This window comes from Oxyura jamaicensis, chromosome 1 (genome assembly GCF_011077185.1).
Source record: "Oxyura jamaicensis isolate SHBP4307 breed ruddy duck chromosome 1, BPBGC_Ojam_1.0, whole genome shotgun sequence".
NCBI lineage: Eukaryota > Metazoa > Chordata > Aves > Anseriformes > Anatidae > Oxyura > Oxyura jamaicensis.
In genome coordinates this window covers 86,468,866-86,484,654 of record NC_048893.1, presented here as the reverse complement: position 1 = coordinate 86,484,654, position 15,789 = coordinate 86,468,866, and the positions used below count along the sequence as shown (strand labels likewise).

The window sequence follows — 15,789 nt, the reverse complement described above, 5'->3', positions numbered from 1 at the left end:
TCCTTATATGAAGGAAAACAAACCTAGAGGAAAGAGCAGCATGAAGTTCAATTAATGGCACTGTCACTCCAAGGAGACTATAGTAAATTAGGAAGTAAAGCACAAAAGCCAAATAACACTGCTGTTTAGATGTACACCGGCCAAAAAGTAAAAGTAAGTTCTGCACCTGCCAAAAGTAAAAGTAATAAACACACAAAATCTTGAATTACCTGATGAAGTTTCAATGGCACAACTACATATAACTCATTAAGTTTCTGCTGCTTTTCCCACTGAAAGGTATCCAGTTCCCTCTCTGCTGTGTTCAGACTGGCTTCTACTGCTTTTGCCTGCAGAAAAACAAATTGTGGACGGACAAAAATCTTACAGTGCTCAAGTACACAAGACAGCAAGGATCTGTATTAGAATCCTTGATCTGAAGGAAAAGGAAGTCTCATCGATGTACTTAAACAAAATTCCATGCTGAATACTTCTGTACACATGTACACTTATATATATCTCCTTACATGAGAAGCCCCATATGTATCAAGAGACAGTTCCTTTGTTTAGTGTCCAATACACTTCTAGATTAACAGAGTCTGCAAGATTTTTTTTTATTGTTTTATGCCTGGAAATGCTTATTGATTCTGCATGAGAAAGAAACAATTCAAACTCAAATGTCAGACCCCAGGGTGAATATGTGGCAGCTGGCACTTAGGAAAGCCTTTAAAAACTAAACAAAAAACGTTGTAAGTTAAGCATATTTGCTGGGACATTTTTGAGACACAATAAAAGCAAGCCTTGCATAATGGTATTTTGGCAGAACTCTCTCTCTATCCCAGAAAACCCTTTAAATTGAGATATTTTTGAATTAATATAAATCAAATGTCTTGATGAATGCAGGAGCTCAAAAAAGCTAAAAGGAAGACTTGCACCAAGTGAGTTTATTCAATAATTACTATGACAAAGAGCAGAAGAAAATAACTAAAAGCAAAAGAAACAGATGGAAGGGTAGCATTTTTATGCTTTATTTTAGCATGCATTTGTGTTAGGGCGACTCTTTATATTCTCCAACCCCATACACATGTACACAGGATGGGCCAAGCTGCACTGGGCATTACATCTGAATCAGTCTGGTTTCTGCTGCTGCATGTGCTTAGACAGTTGGGAAGGAACTGGGCCTAAAACCTGGATCCAGCCCCCTAATAGCTAAGGTCAGACCACCTTGATTGAGTCTTTCCAGGAGGATGGGTGACCCATGGTGAGCTGCCTCCTGCTTGTGTGCTAGCATGGTTATCTCTACCTGAACTGAGGCCACATAGAAGGTTAGGATTTGCATTTTAAATCTTAGCCAAATGAGGTAGCACAACATTTTCTTTGTACTGGAGCCAGCTGATGCTTTCTGAGAAGACAACAGCACCATACCTTTTTGACCAAGACGTTATATTCCTTTCTGAGGTTAACAGCAACTCTCTTCTCCTTTGATAAAGCTTCCTCAATGTCTAACCACTTCTCCCGGAGCTGGATGGTGTTTTGGAAGAGCGCCTTATCACAGTCTGAGAAGAAAAGGGTCAGAGGATAGCTTAGTTTCATTACGACTGTACAGTAGTTACAAGCTTGAGCTAGCAGCTTCTCCTCATGTGCAGGTTGCCCAGCATTCCCCATAGTAAGACCATGTTCTTGGTTCATTAGAGCTTTGTCAGAACTTAAACCCTATGGGCCAAGTTCCTCCATGGGGGGGGTAGATGTCTTGGATGGATCTTTTTTCTTTATATTCAGTCAAGACAGTTTGTTTCCAGAAGTAAGCCTAAATGCATCAAATAAGACTAAATGCATATTAAAGCAAAGTGCTCAAAAGTTAGCCTTTGTAACTAATTCAGACCCAGTAATTAATACATGTTCCAGTACAATCTTTAGTTACGTGAACATGTAGTTGTTTATCTGGAATTTCTACCTGGTGCAGCAATTTAAGTCATACTAATTAATTCAGCACTATTAACACAAATTAATTCACATTAAAAAAAAGGCAAAACAAATTACACTTAAAGACCGTATATGAAGAGGCTAATGCAACATGTCATTTCCCCATTAAGTCAGTAATTTGGATTTTTTTAATAAAAAGTAAAAAATGCTCTACGTTTCTTCCCAACATTTCACTGAAAAAGGAGATGGACAAGGAGTTAAGAAAGAATTAAATTTATGAAAATGATACTAAAATCCAATGTGAAAAAAAAAGGTAATTTATTGTTAAATTCTAGCAAAACAACAACAACAACAACCACCAACAACAGTGTTAAGTGGTCACTGATACCTCACTCAAAGATCTTAAAAAAATAACACCAATAAATAGTTAAACTCCTACAAAAGAAAAGAAGAGGTTGCTTGCCTTTGCTGAATGAATGAGTGAATTGATGAATGAAGAGGATTTTGCAAAGCTCCTACCTTTTCAGATAAGGAGAAGCCTAGAAACATGCAATTACTGCATAAATCCACGAGGTGGTAACAAAGAGCTTAATTTAACATTATTGTGGTGTCCCCACAGATCTTCCCCGAACAGGGATCCAGCTAGGCCTCGCGGCAGGTTTCCGGAGAGCAGCTGCAGCCTCACTCCAGCTCTGCTTCTGTGAGGAGCCTTTTCTCTCCAGAAAACAGCTATTAAATGCTGAATGGTTCTTTACATAAAATAATTACTTTTTAGCAATTAGAGAAGTTTTATTTTTCCAAACTTTTTAATTTCTGTACCCTATACTGTCAGCGGTTTCATTATCTTCACTGAGATTTCCTGGGGACAGAGCTGCACTCAGGAGGACTGCACACATTCTGTCCCTTAATGGCATTAATGTGAGGTGAATAATGAAACATTCCTTTTAAAAATACAATATTGTCCCTAAAGCTCAACAAGTACTCAACCCAACGAAATGCTATCTTAGTACTCTTTGGACAAACGGAGACATCGAAGACTTCATCTTCAGATCTAGAATCTTCTTCATCGCTCCCCAAGCTGGACTCTTCATCACTCTCCCATTCACTCTCATCTTTCTCATCTGGAAGAAAAGGACAGTACTGCTGACTTGCAGAACATCCCTCAAATTCACTAGCTGCACATTATGTGAATGTGCTCGTGAACACATCCCCAACAATCAACAAAAAAGCACCCTGATGTGGATCCAGGCACCTTTTGCCTATTGCATTCATTTGGTAATGTAACAGAAAAGAAAAAAGGAGGAGAGAGAGATCACCTACTAGTGCCAAATGCACAAACTCTGGCACATTTTTGAGACTTTCTTCAATGATTTTTCTTCTCTTTATGTGTGTAAAGAATTTGGAAGTTAAAACTTGTAGGTTTACCACTCTGCTATAGAGATTAAACAACCACGCAAAATACACAGAAGCACAGACTTCATCACTGTTGATTGCACTTTTTGCTAATCATGTCCCAATGAAAATCAAAAGCCAAGTCAAAGAGAGGGTGCAAGTGTTTTAGCTCAGTAAGACTGCATAGCCTTAACAATTAAAACCTAGTCACTAAGATAAATTAAACCCTTTCATAATATGTTTAGTCGTGTGACTAATAGATGATTGCAGATTAGGTCTGTGATCTCTCATTAGTCAATGGACAGATTAAAGGAGAATGTCATGAATGTGGCAGACTAATCGCTTATCCCATAACGCATAACTCCCATTGGCACAGCACAGGAAGCAGCTATTTAAAGCTTTGCCTCTTCTTCATACCAATTATCAATCCTCAATATTGACATACAGGAAGTACATTGTAGGAGCTGCAATCAGACCAAATATAATCATGTTAAAGGCTGAATTACACCGTTGTTACCATTCAGGTTGGCTTCCATAGAACATGTGGTGATACAGAAAGAAAACCCAGGTAGGTGTAATCTATTTGTTTTTTTGAACCGAGTTCAGCATTGGATGTATCCAGAGCTCCAGCTAGACTGAGAGACATTTACTTTACTGCACAAAAGTACGTGCAACAAATCCCAAAAATGAGGACAGCATCTCCAACCTGCTTCTCTTTCTACTTCTTTTTTTTCCATGCGCTTGATCTTCTTCTTCAGAACCTTGGTCAGAAAATGGGCGAACTTGTTGCTTTCTCCAAGGGATGCTTGGAAGCTGGCATAAAGAGCTTTCTTACATTCCCGAAGCTTTACAATCGCAGACTTCCTATCCTCCATCTGTGCAAGGTAGCTGTTCAATTTTGACTAAGCAAACGAAAAAAACCCTTCTTTAGTCAACAGGCACACAACCTTTTAACTTTAGTCAGTTAACTTTTTTCACTTTTATCCGTGAAGATCTGGAAATGTAAAACTTGACTTTTTCTTTGAATTCCTGCTGCAGTCAAGCAAAACCTAGAAGTATGTTCTTAAAGTATAAGATTTGTCGTTGACTCCACGTCATGAAGAAACTATAAAAATACAACTAGTTAGACTGTGAAAAGATTAACTATTGGAAGTTAAAAGCAACCATCCTAGGCTGATCACCAAGAGTTTCTTGCTTTTCCAAATTTAGCGCTAGATATTAGATCAGCGCTAAAAGGAAGCAAAGAGAAGCCACCATTTATTTGATGCCTTACTTTCTTTTCAGGCCACTCATCAGGAGTTCTTAAGTCCAGGGACACATGGCCTACATACCTGCATGGCCTCCTGCTCACTGCGGAGGGTGTTAACATGCCCCTGAAGAACATTCTCAGTTTTCTCAGTATTCTTCAGGATAAGCAGCTCTTCATACCAAGTGATGTAGCGCAGGTCAGCATGCTTCATCTGCACGTCCAGCTGCAGTTTCTTGTGCCGCAGGACACGAAGTTCAGCATCAAAGTTGATGACTAGTGAATTGATCTGCAGTAAAAGAGAAGTGCAAATGAGGAACAAGGAGAATATTCAGAGTAGAGTTAAACATGTAAAGTAAGAGAAAGGAGCAGAAGGGAAAAAAATCTTTCTGTCAAGTCAACAGCTTTGCTCATGCCATCCACTAACGATTACTGAAGCACTTAAAAAGATAAAGTTAACTCCAATTGTTTCTATATTCTCAGCACAATAACACAAAAATCACCAGGGCTTCACAGGGATGTTTCACTGCATCCCACTCCACCAAAAAGTATTTTACTTTTCAGAGAATGTTTTGCAGTAGTCTGTAGTACATTTAAGGAGTCCATGTAACAACCCGGACATAGCAATAATTACTGTCTTCTGCCTTGGCACACTTCTCTCAGAATACCTGACAGCTCTTCCCTTAGACATTTACAGTTAAATCGGTACTAGCAGCTGCCAACGTGGCCATATACATACGTGATGGTCATAGCAGCATTTGGATATTCTCTCAAAACTTCCGTACACATAAACGCAAGGGTATCTGTGTCAGATTAAACCAGAGAGTCAATGACCAACAACAGATATCAGAGAAAAGAAGGTATGAAACGGAGCCAACAAGTGAATGGTGATACACCTCTGGCAAGCTCCTCTCTGTACCCTTCTTAACTCTGATTTATGGACATCCTGAGCTTGTAGTCCTATGTTTGCATTTAACATCTTGAATGGATTTATTTCTTCCAGAGTTTATCAAATTGCAGCTACCTCCACATCCAAAGTTTAGTTGCATAGGAACAACAAGCTTTCCACCTGACCATTTCATTTGGTCTCTCTCCTTCTTTTAAGAGCTGATTGCCACTCTCCTTATCTTATGCTATTCATAATTTTGTCACATCTGGTACGTTCCTTTCAGTAGTCCTTTTTCCAGACCAAGGATGCCTTATACATGTAGATATGACTTTTAAAAAAAGCTTTTCCATGACCTTAAACCTGGCACATTTAAAATTACTTTTGAGACCACAGTGTCAGGACTAGCCATGTTACTTAAAAGCTGAGAACTTCATGAATCAGAAAACAAGAATCAGATCTATTGCCTGGACTCAAAAAGTGATGAAGAGAAAAAAAAAAAAAAAGTCTAACGTTATTTGCCTTTCTTTTTTGGCCACTGAGCTCATAGTTTCACATAACAATCAATAACAAATTAGAAATCTGATTTTCAATTGATTATAGTCAGCACAGAGGTCACTGTTACAGATTTATACTGATTAACCCTGTAAATTTGTACTAGATAGCATTTTCCTGAAATTCTGAAAGGCATGAGTAGCTGTAGTCCTGAGACAGGAGGAAAGGGGTTCATTTCTGATTGAGTGAGATTGTTCAATATGAAAAAAAAATAACTTCTGATTTCCTACCTTTTTAATCAAGGAATCCTGCACGTATAGGTTTTTTATCTTCTCCCTCTTTAAAATTTCCAGTTCCATTTCAGTTGGCTCTGCCTTCTCAATCTCAAAAAGCTTTTCCTGCTCTACGATCACAGATGACATTATTTTAATTGGGTGTTCTCTTGCAGGCTGTGTCACGGGACCAGACTCTTTAAGGGAAGAAGCCCTTAGAAAACTACGCCTAAGTGCACCAGATGAGGGAAACCCTTCCAATGGTTCCTGGAGCTTTGCTTTGGCCTCCTGCTCCTGTTTGAACTTAAGGAGAATGTCAGTGTCATATTCAAATTTTTTTTCTGGAACCTCATCTGGGTGTAACTGAGGGATTGGGGGAAGAGGGAGATGTTCTGATAAATCCAACGCTGCCTGTATGGATTTCAATTCTTGCACTAAACACTTGATTTCGTCAATAACAGAAACCTTGAGATCCCGCAAGGACATGATCTGTTTGTTCATATTCACTTTCTTCTTATGAATCTGCGAAGAAAAACAATTTTAGTAGGATTTCCCCAGTGATACTTACATAATATGCAGTCTTCCCCAACAGGTAAATTGAGAAGAAGCTTGTCATACTGACCTTCCTTCTTTCCATACTAGCTTTCTTTTGTGTACCACCTCCACATGAGTGTTTTTAAACAGCTATCTTTCTCTCTCCATTTTTAAAAACTGTGGAACCACCTCTCTAACTCTTTTTCAAATAAAATAGTGAAAGAGTGGAAATGAGGCTTCCCCTCTCTCTCCTGACTTCATCGTCTCTTTTGTGCACTGCTTCAACATCTCACGTCAAGAAATTCACACACACTGTGATAATTAGCTGTGGGTTTTAGAGAATTAGTCATTTGGGCTGTCTCTCATTAAATACAGAGAGCATCTCAGCTTGATACACGGCTCTCTTCTCAGGCATATTGTACAATTCATATACCAACAAAGAGAAAATTAGATCTCTTTTACTATTTTGTAAAGCAAAATTTCCATCCCAAGAGCAAAGGAACTACACCTGAGAAGACCTTTATTGTATGCATTACTAAATGCATTGCTGTACAGAGATCTAGACTTCTTTGACAGTCCTTGAAACAAAGCAGTTATCTAAACACCAAAGACACTGAAGCAATCCTTCACAAACATAGGTTCTGGAACGCAGATGTGATTCTCGTCAATAAAATATGCGAAGGTGAAGCTGAAATCACAACCACTGCAGACAGTTAGAAATGGAACAAAGGTCTAAATTTTCGAAGTATAGTTGATAGCAATATTAAAGACAAGAAACTAACATCCTTTCAAATGCTTTTGGATTTGATAAAAAGTCACTAGGTGTCCAAAACAAATCCTCTCCAGGCCTTTCAGCAATCTCGAGTGCCAAAGTCAACTCAGAAAATTTTAGCATTAGGTGAATATTTTTCCCCAACTTGGGATGAAGATCCACTAATCTGAGAAGTGACACTTAAATCAGATGTAAGAACAAAATCATAGAATCATTTAGGTTGGAAAAGACCTTGGTAGAATCCTCTCTAATCTTTATAAAATAAAACAACCTTACACATCAGGCATCTGAAGTAACTGGAATTCTTCATCTGTATAAACCTGGGATTTACAACAAGAACTATTCCTTTTGCTTGCATTGGCTTGTCCGACCATGTCAGGTTAACCACTGGGTATCTGGTAACATCAGCACCGCAATCTAGTCCTGGAGCCCAAGCATGAGATTAAAGCAATCCAACAAATCCCCCAAGACTGTGGCATTGCTTCTGTAATGCTGAGACCTCACTGCCAAAGCAACCCAGACTAGAAGGAGCCTGAGACTAGGCAATATGTTGCAGAGGATAAGACTATGGAAGATTCATGGCCACAGAATATGATGAACCATGCAGTGAAGAGGCTCCTCTATCAGTAGGAAAGCCAAGACATAAGCCTCCATACCAAAAAGCAACTTGACAGTTCCAGGTTAAAAGGATACATTTCTTTATTGTTCTTTTTTTTCTAAAGAAATTCATCATCACTCTTTTACACTCCAGATAAATAATATGAGAAATAGAAACTGGGAGTGGGGAAGGGTGCTGGCAGAAGTCACAAGGAAAACAGCAAAGATACTGCACAACATTTGAACTTGTTGGGTCTTTCTAGTTAAAAGACATGTAATGGCTGTAGGAGTTCTGTTGCAGGAAGGCAGTTCCAGAACATCTAGTTTCCCGGAAGGCTCCAATATTTAGTACCCAGAAGCAGTGATTGCTGAAGTGCATATATGAAGAGGCTATGCTAAAAGGTCCTATGTTTGCTCATATCCCTGTTTTTGTAAAGGCATTTCATAGCAGGGATTAGCTCAGTGTTGTAAGGAAAGCATCAGTCACTAGATAGTAAGACTTTTTTTTTTTTTTTTAAAAAAAAAAAGATTTAAAAGGCATCTTCCTGCTGAAATACTGGAAAATGTAACTTCTTTGCATAAAAAGAGCCATCTGAGAGTTATCCTGCTTTAACACAGTTTTGAGTTTTGTGAAGCACTAACAGTCCACAAGAGAAAGGCTCCTTTGTAACTAAATCTGAATTGACACAGTCTGTCCTTCAACGGCTCTTCCCACAACTACTTCATTTTCTTTCAAAAAATGTCTTCAGCCATTAATCAACTATCCTCCCTCCTGCAAAACAGCAGAAGTATCCACATCAGTGAATCAGTTTACATACCAGTACTTCCAAGGATGCAAGCTGCATCGCCTTCTTTTCAGTGTTCATATGTTCGTGCTGAGGGACTCTGTAATCATTGGCAGTCTTCAGCTTATAACACCCCATATTTTCCTGTGCTTCTTTAATGGCCTGAACATCTTTGGGATTCTCATAGTCATCACTGGGCTTGCTCTTGTACCTGGTAGGTGCAAAGCAAAGCTGAAGTTTAAGACAGAAAGCATTCAGATGGGGACAGAAAGCATACAATACAAAACAGGGTCACTACATACCTTTTGATGTGTGCAGAAAGGCTTGGGAGGATCAAGAAAGAATCACATACCTCTTTCAGAAAATAGTGACTGCTTTGGAAATTATATCCTTGCACATTTGAAAGAAAACCTCAGACATTTTTTTTCCTTCCCAAGAACTCTTATAATATTAGCTCTGCCATGAGACAGGTGAAACTTTATACTTGGACTGACTTCTGGGTTTAGAGAGTATGTGCTGCTCAGTCTCAGGCAGCCAAGTGTCAACACTGCCAGGCTGAAGCACAGAATAGCAAATCCTACTCCACATTGTTAAACCCTTAATAACCTTAAAAGCCTTGTGCTCTGACTCTGCATTGGTTCTACTCCCTGTCATTTATCTCCTAATGAAGAGCTTCTGTACTTCCATGAGCACTCAAAGCTGTATTGCCCCCCTTTGTTGTCTCTCAAAATGAAGGCCAGCATGGAGCATGAAGGCACACCCCAAACACTCTGGTAGGTAATGGCCTTCAAGTGTAACTAACTTAACCCACAGCTGTTGCGGCATCTGGTATATCTGGTGCTGGTAGGGTTAACTAAAGAGGTTGACTGTGATGGTCTAGGTGTCCCTAGATCATAATTGATTTAGATACCCTCTTAATCCCTATATGAAGATGCAGCCACTTAGCTGAATTCAAGTTGTTTAATGTTTTAGAAGAACCATGGAAACTAAAAGATTTTAATTGTCTCTTGAGACTCTGAGGTACACAGAACCTCATGTATTTTAATTTCACCCATTAGGAATATAAGAAACTAGGCAGAGATTTGACAGTGCCATATAACAGCTAAATGGGATTGTTTGACCTCAGACAAGATGCAGAAATAAAAGGGCACAGAGTCCAATTAAAGACTCACAGTTTTTCCCAATCTGCATTCCTCTTCATTATCTTAGCTTTCATCTCGTTGGATTTCTCCGCAATTCTTCTGATTTGCTCACGTTTGCTTTCTATAAAGCGTGCTGTTGGCTTTTGGACGTCTGACTTCTTCAGCTTTTCGGCCTCCCCCTCAAAAATGCTAGCATCTGAACCAAAAAATAACCATGTGAAAATGTAAATACCATGCAACACAGTACCATCTCAACTACCGGAAACCCCCTGGGACAGCTTTCGTAAAGCTGGTGTCAATCAGGATAGTTCCACTGTAGAGGATGTTCTGAACATATTCAGGTTCTTTGAATCGACTCTTAGTCAAGTTCTACCCACAATGTTGAAAGGTGACTGCTGACATTGCATTAAATGTGGAAAACTATGTATGTATGCTACAATGTATGTAGGTACTAAAAAACAGTTATATTTCTTCACCCTTACCCTGGAAGAATTATCATTTCTTTAGGCTGGACTCAGGGAAACAAACTGAGATGAAAGACAAAAGCAAATTACTGGTAATCTGTAAAAGGCCATCATTAGCCCCATGCTTACGCATTGTCTCTCTTATGGTCTCCTTTTTTTCCATCCTTTTCCATGCCCGCTTAAGTACTGTCTTCCTCCAAGACGGAGATTCCTTATCTTGGCAGTACTTCTCAGAGAGTGCTAGAAGTCTATAGGTGGAAATCTGATGATTGCTTTGAATAGCATGAACAACAACAGTGTCAAATTCCAGTGAGGACCGAAACCTGTAGAGCCAAATTAGACAAAACTGTCTGGTGTCAGTAGGTGCAGCCTACCATTTTGCCTTCAACAAAAGGACCTGCGTAAAGCAGTTTACTTTTTACATATATAACCATTACAAACAAATACAGTAACTACATAACAGCACGATGACATCTGACACCATCTATCGACTTTTATCTGATCTAGGAATAGAAATGCTCAAGAATAAATATAGTAACACCGTTCCCAATATCAAAACTTATACCAGGTTCTACATGAGAGTATCTCTCATTTTCCACAAAGGGCTAGTTAAAAATATATTCATTCAACCCCCCTTTCCAGTTATACATTCTGTGACTAAACGGTTTTTGTTATTGTGTATTATTTCTATTGTGCCTTTATTTTTCTGAATTCATCTTTTGCTACAAAAAGAGCAACCAAAAACACACCTTGCTCTTTAACTTGTGTTCTTGAGGAAGTTAGTTTCATAACTTTAAACTGTATAGAGTACATTGTGTTAACAATGACACGGAAGTATTTTGACATGCAGCATACTTGAAAAATGGGGGTTTGTTTCATAGGTCGCTCTTCAAAGCTCCAGTAAGAATTCCTGGTTCTTACTGACATTTACTGGCAAAGCCCAAGCAAACTTATTCTCCTCCTAATAACAACAAAGACCACTTTTCTTCATAAAGAAGTAAATCAGAATTAAGCTACTTTATTGATATGAACATCTGAATTTTGACCAAGGATTCAAAAGAAGCACACACAAAAATTAGTGTATACTCTTGTGTGTGTTTCAAATCAAATAAGGACATAATCATAACAGAAGAAAATAAATGTTTGTTATATGAGTGGAAAATACATATATATGTATTTCCTTGTGATAACTACAAATCTGTAAATAATAAGCCCTGTGCAAGGTCAGTGGGAGAGGTAGAAGAAAAGAGGTACTTACCAATTTTGTAGTTTCTGCAGTCCAATCAAGTTTTTCTCATGCTCCCAAGCTAGTTCCTTTTCCACTAACTGGATTTTCTGTGCTGTCTGCCTATTCAGATCCTCAAAGATCCTATGGTCCATTTCATACTGCTGCAGAAACACAGAAAACCCAGCATCACATTATCTTGGCTGCTAGGTTTTGCTAAGAAACATTTTGGGCCTGATGCCAGCATTTTCTGCACTTTGGCACATTCATTTATTTCAGGAGATATTCAGATCTCCACAGAAAATCACATTCCCCCTCTCTCCCCCCATATGCTTCTTAAATGGCACAAATCATCAGCTATGATTTACAAATCCTGGAAAATCATACAGTCAAGTGGATTAACCCATAGGACTGGGCATCTTTGGCCCCAACACATAGAGCAGCAACATTTTAGAAGGTACCTCTTATGGTAAATGACTTATGAAAAACAAACATACATCTCTGTGCAGCTGCATGTGCTTTGGCAACTCCTGATTCTTTTGAAGCAGAAAAAGAAACTCTTGTCTCAGAGCAGTTAACTCCTCTCTTTTCTTGCTTTTTTTGTCTTCAGCTTCCTTCATGATCCGTTCATACTCCTCTTTCTGCTTGACTTCCTCAATGCTGAAAATGCAAGAAGAAGGAAATGGTATTATCCCAATGGAGTAGAGGAAAGATTCAAGTTTATGTAACCTTCTAGATTTCCTTGATGGCCTTAACATTTCAGTGAACTCAAGGGGCCTTAAGGTAACTTAGGAAGAAGCCACTTACTGTATATTTATATAGCCCTAACATAATGGGACTTTGACCTTGAACTTGTGTGTCTCTGTAGTCTCAAGTTAAATAAGTCTCAGAGTAACATATTTGACTAACTTGCACAGAGAAGTAGAAGAAATGGAACAAAAGTCTGACAAAACTTTGTGTGTAATGAGGAAATAATCCAAATTCAGTGTGATCACCTCTTCTCTCAAAAAGAAAAATGAAGTATGTGGTCTGAAGAAAGAGCTGTCAACAGTTGGACATCTCTTTCATCATTATCCAAGTATCTCTTACTTGTAGGCGTTGGGATCCTCAATGTCTTCAGTAGCTTTCTCCATCTCAAGACCACTCTGGAATAAAAATGTCTTGCCTTTAAACAAGCAATAATAATTTCAACAGACAATAAAGCTTTTGCAAACATTAAGACAGAATTTCCGTTGCCTCTCAGAAAACCAAAAGAACCCTTCATGATCAATATTGCTCTACTGGTCTTAAATACCAGGCTTTGATGTTTTAAGAAAAAGAAACAATTAAGTTGGCTTACACGTAAAAGAACAAAAAAAGCTGAGTTCTTGAGGACAAAGAATAGAAATTATATATTCTCCTGATCAGCATTAACCCCTAAATCACTGCTTGTCCCAACTTCACTCTGTCCCATAACATCTTTGGTTCTCCATCCCACAGACCCAATTCTCTTGTCTCCTCTAACTGCCAGGCTGACAAGACACATCATATCCTGGGCTAATTCCAAGTTACACGTGTAATTCATCTGATTTGCTTCTGCTGATTGTGTAATGGGTTCACAATTATTAGCTGTGAGGAATGACAGATGGATGGACACCGCAGTCATACAAGCCTCATTTCCTTAGGAAATCATGCTCTAAGACAAGAGAGGGGCCTATCACCCTACAGTGAATACAGTGGTACTAAATTGATCTGTAATTTAACTCAATTAGTTTCAGAGGACTTGTATTTGATTCTCTAGGAATCTCATTAAGTTTAATGATGATGGAATTTTTAAAATCTTCCACATGACTTAAAACTAGAATAGATACTTAATGAAGATTTACTTTGATAAGGAAAAAACTCCATTAGGGTGGTCATTAAGCAACGTTGCTAGCCTGCACAATAGCAATTAACTGTAAAGATCTTTATATAGAGCTACTTACATATTCAAAATGATAAAACTGTATGTATGCTTTATAATTGTATATTAATTACTCCTTGTAATACAGGAGCTAGCAAGGCTCTGATACCACAGGTTTCCATCATTCACTTAGTTTAAGAAAAGACTTTGGAGTCTACTCCTAGTGTTATATATTCTTGTGATACTGGTAAAGAATTCCAACTAGCCATGAACAATTTAATCAAATTACTAAAATACCAATTTCCTGTTTCTCTCATTATGCATCTTTCAAAAACTAGCTACTGACTGATATTAAAAATATTTAAAAATTGCATTTGTTTTATGTTGATGCTTTACAATTTTTAACTGTACCAAATGTATAACCAATACAAAATTAATTGCACATGATAGTACTTCTTTACTCAACAGATCTCACTACTTCTTTCAAGTTAGGTATGTTTCATTGAGGCACTCGAGATTTTTTAATTATGTGTGTAATTTTGGGTAGTGCAATAAAGTCCAAACATGCTACGGTGGGGGAACTGATATCTCTCTTCTTGTGTATTATCAGTAGAACTGTTACCAAGTTCCAGCACCTACTGTTCAGACACGCTAACGTTAAAGAGCTGCACAGTGATTACAGGACACCTGTAAAATCATTACTGCTAGAACTTTACAAGACTGAAAGAGGAACAGTATTAATCATCATGCTCCACTATTTTGCGAATTAGAAAAAAATCCAACTTTTGGATTGTACAATAAATGGTACCAAAAGCATTGAGAAGCATTTGGCATTCTCCAATGTTATTTCTAGAATCCCCATCCAGAGCAGAATCATACACTACTGCAATAAAATCAAAGACAGGTATTAAGTTTGCCAAATCCTTGTGGTACTTCCATCCTAGGTATGCCTATGATTATACTTCTGAGTGAGAAAAAGATAGTACAATATGATATATGAACCACACACACTACGTGTATTTGGAGAAAAACACAAAACATTGAAAAGGAGCAATGCAGTCATATTGCCTGTTTATTAGGGAATGTTTTGCAATAACTCTTCTTCCAAATCATTTGGGAAACCTCAGCTTTTACTATGAAAGATCTGTGATGCCAAATAATTGAACTGGGTTTTGGCCATATGCAGTAGTTTCATAGCAAATAGAGCTAACTCAGTGAAAGAAGGTGGCACAGTATGCATGTATTCAGAGTTGTTCCATAATCAGAGCTGTAATTCTCCATATGATAAAAACAAGAGTTTGGGGGGGGGGCGGGGGGGCCAAAAACTTCATTTAGTGACTTACCCTAGGAGAGGGGATTTTGGCTCTTAGCTCTTTGTGAGCATCCTCTGGAGACAAGATGTTGAAGGTAAAAATGTTTCCATCTCCACCACAGGTAACCAGAAATCTATCATCATAACTAGAACAGATCCCCCGGATCTGGCCATAATCATTGTCGTGTACATTGAAGGACCAGTAATCCTTCAGGTTATTTGCTGAGAGGTCTTTATCTTGGAGAGCATAAACCCGCAGTGCTCCATTCTGCATCCCACAGAACATCAATAGTCTGCTGGTACTGTCAAATAAGCAACCAGAAACAGTAATAGAAGGTAACTTGCAACAAGTAAGGCCACAACTCAAAACACAATGCTTCTAAAGAAGAGCTAATCTAGCCGAATAAATGTAGACTTTCCAACTATTGCTTTGTGGGTGCAAAGTATTTGGACCATTCAAAGTATGTGTGGTACTACTGCAGCCTTTTTCCCAGCTGTTTGCTCAGTAATGTTCTAGCATCTACTGGGTATTGCAGAACTGGTCTCAGCCCTGAATTAGACAGTGTAGAAGACACCAAGTTTAGAGATAAAAAAAAACAGTTTTCCCTCCCCAGTCCTCATCTAGTAGGGATGGTGGCCAATTAGAATGCAGCCAGCTGTGGATAAAAGTCTGAACTAAACCTGCCTCCTTAGAAGCAGCTCGTGCCTAGCCTTACAGGGAACCCTAACATTAGGAGACTGAAAATAACTCACTCCATTTGTACAATTCACAGAATGTCCTGGGAAGCCTGTACTCTTTGGACAAGAGAGATGGACTGATCCCTCCATGTTCTCCTCAAGGACTAATTGTGTCCTCTCTTTGCTAGCTAGTGAAGAGAACCAGTAG

General features: G+C 38.5%; 1 protein-coding gene across 4 annotated transcripts in view; it reads right to left on the bottom strand.

Moving 5' to 3' along the window:
• CFAP44 (cilia and flagella associated protein 44) overlaps nucleotides 1–15,789 on the bottom strand; it is a 42,742-nt gene that overhangs the window by 4,343 nt on the left and 22,610 nt on the right. For 3 of the 4 annotated variants that reach the window (XM_035314889.1, XM_035314891.1, XM_035314890.1), the window contains 13 exons: nucleotides 14,935–15,205; nucleotides 12,799–12,854; nucleotides 12,207–12,369; nucleotides 11,743–11,873; nucleotides 10,614–10,807; nucleotides 10,051–10,216; nucleotides 8,912–9,089; nucleotides 6,209–6,712; nucleotides 4,623–4,826; nucleotides 3,998–4,193; nucleotides 2,910–3,020; nucleotides 1,402–1,532; nucleotides 210–326 (listed from right to left, as the gene is read on the bottom strand). In XM_035314889.1, the coding sequence (XP_035170780.1) occupies nucleotides 210–326; nucleotides 1,402–1,532; nucleotides 2,910–3,020; nucleotides 3,998–4,193; nucleotides 4,623–4,826; nucleotides 6,209–6,712; nucleotides 8,912–9,089; nucleotides 10,051–10,216; nucleotides 10,614–10,807; nucleotides 11,743–11,873; nucleotides 12,207–12,369; nucleotides 12,799–12,854; nucleotides 14,935–15,205 (2,422 nt within the window). Of the gene's footprint in view, nucleotides 1–209; nucleotides 327–1,401; nucleotides 1,533–2,909; nucleotides 3,021–3,997; nucleotides 4,194–4,622; nucleotides 4,827–6,208; nucleotides 6,713–8,911; nucleotides 9,090–10,050; nucleotides 10,217–10,613; nucleotides 10,808–11,742; nucleotides 11,874–12,206; nucleotides 12,370–12,798; nucleotides 12,855–14,934; nucleotides 15,206–15,789 lie in introns of those variants that run through there. The other variant, XR_004747404.1, reaches the window with a different exon arrangement.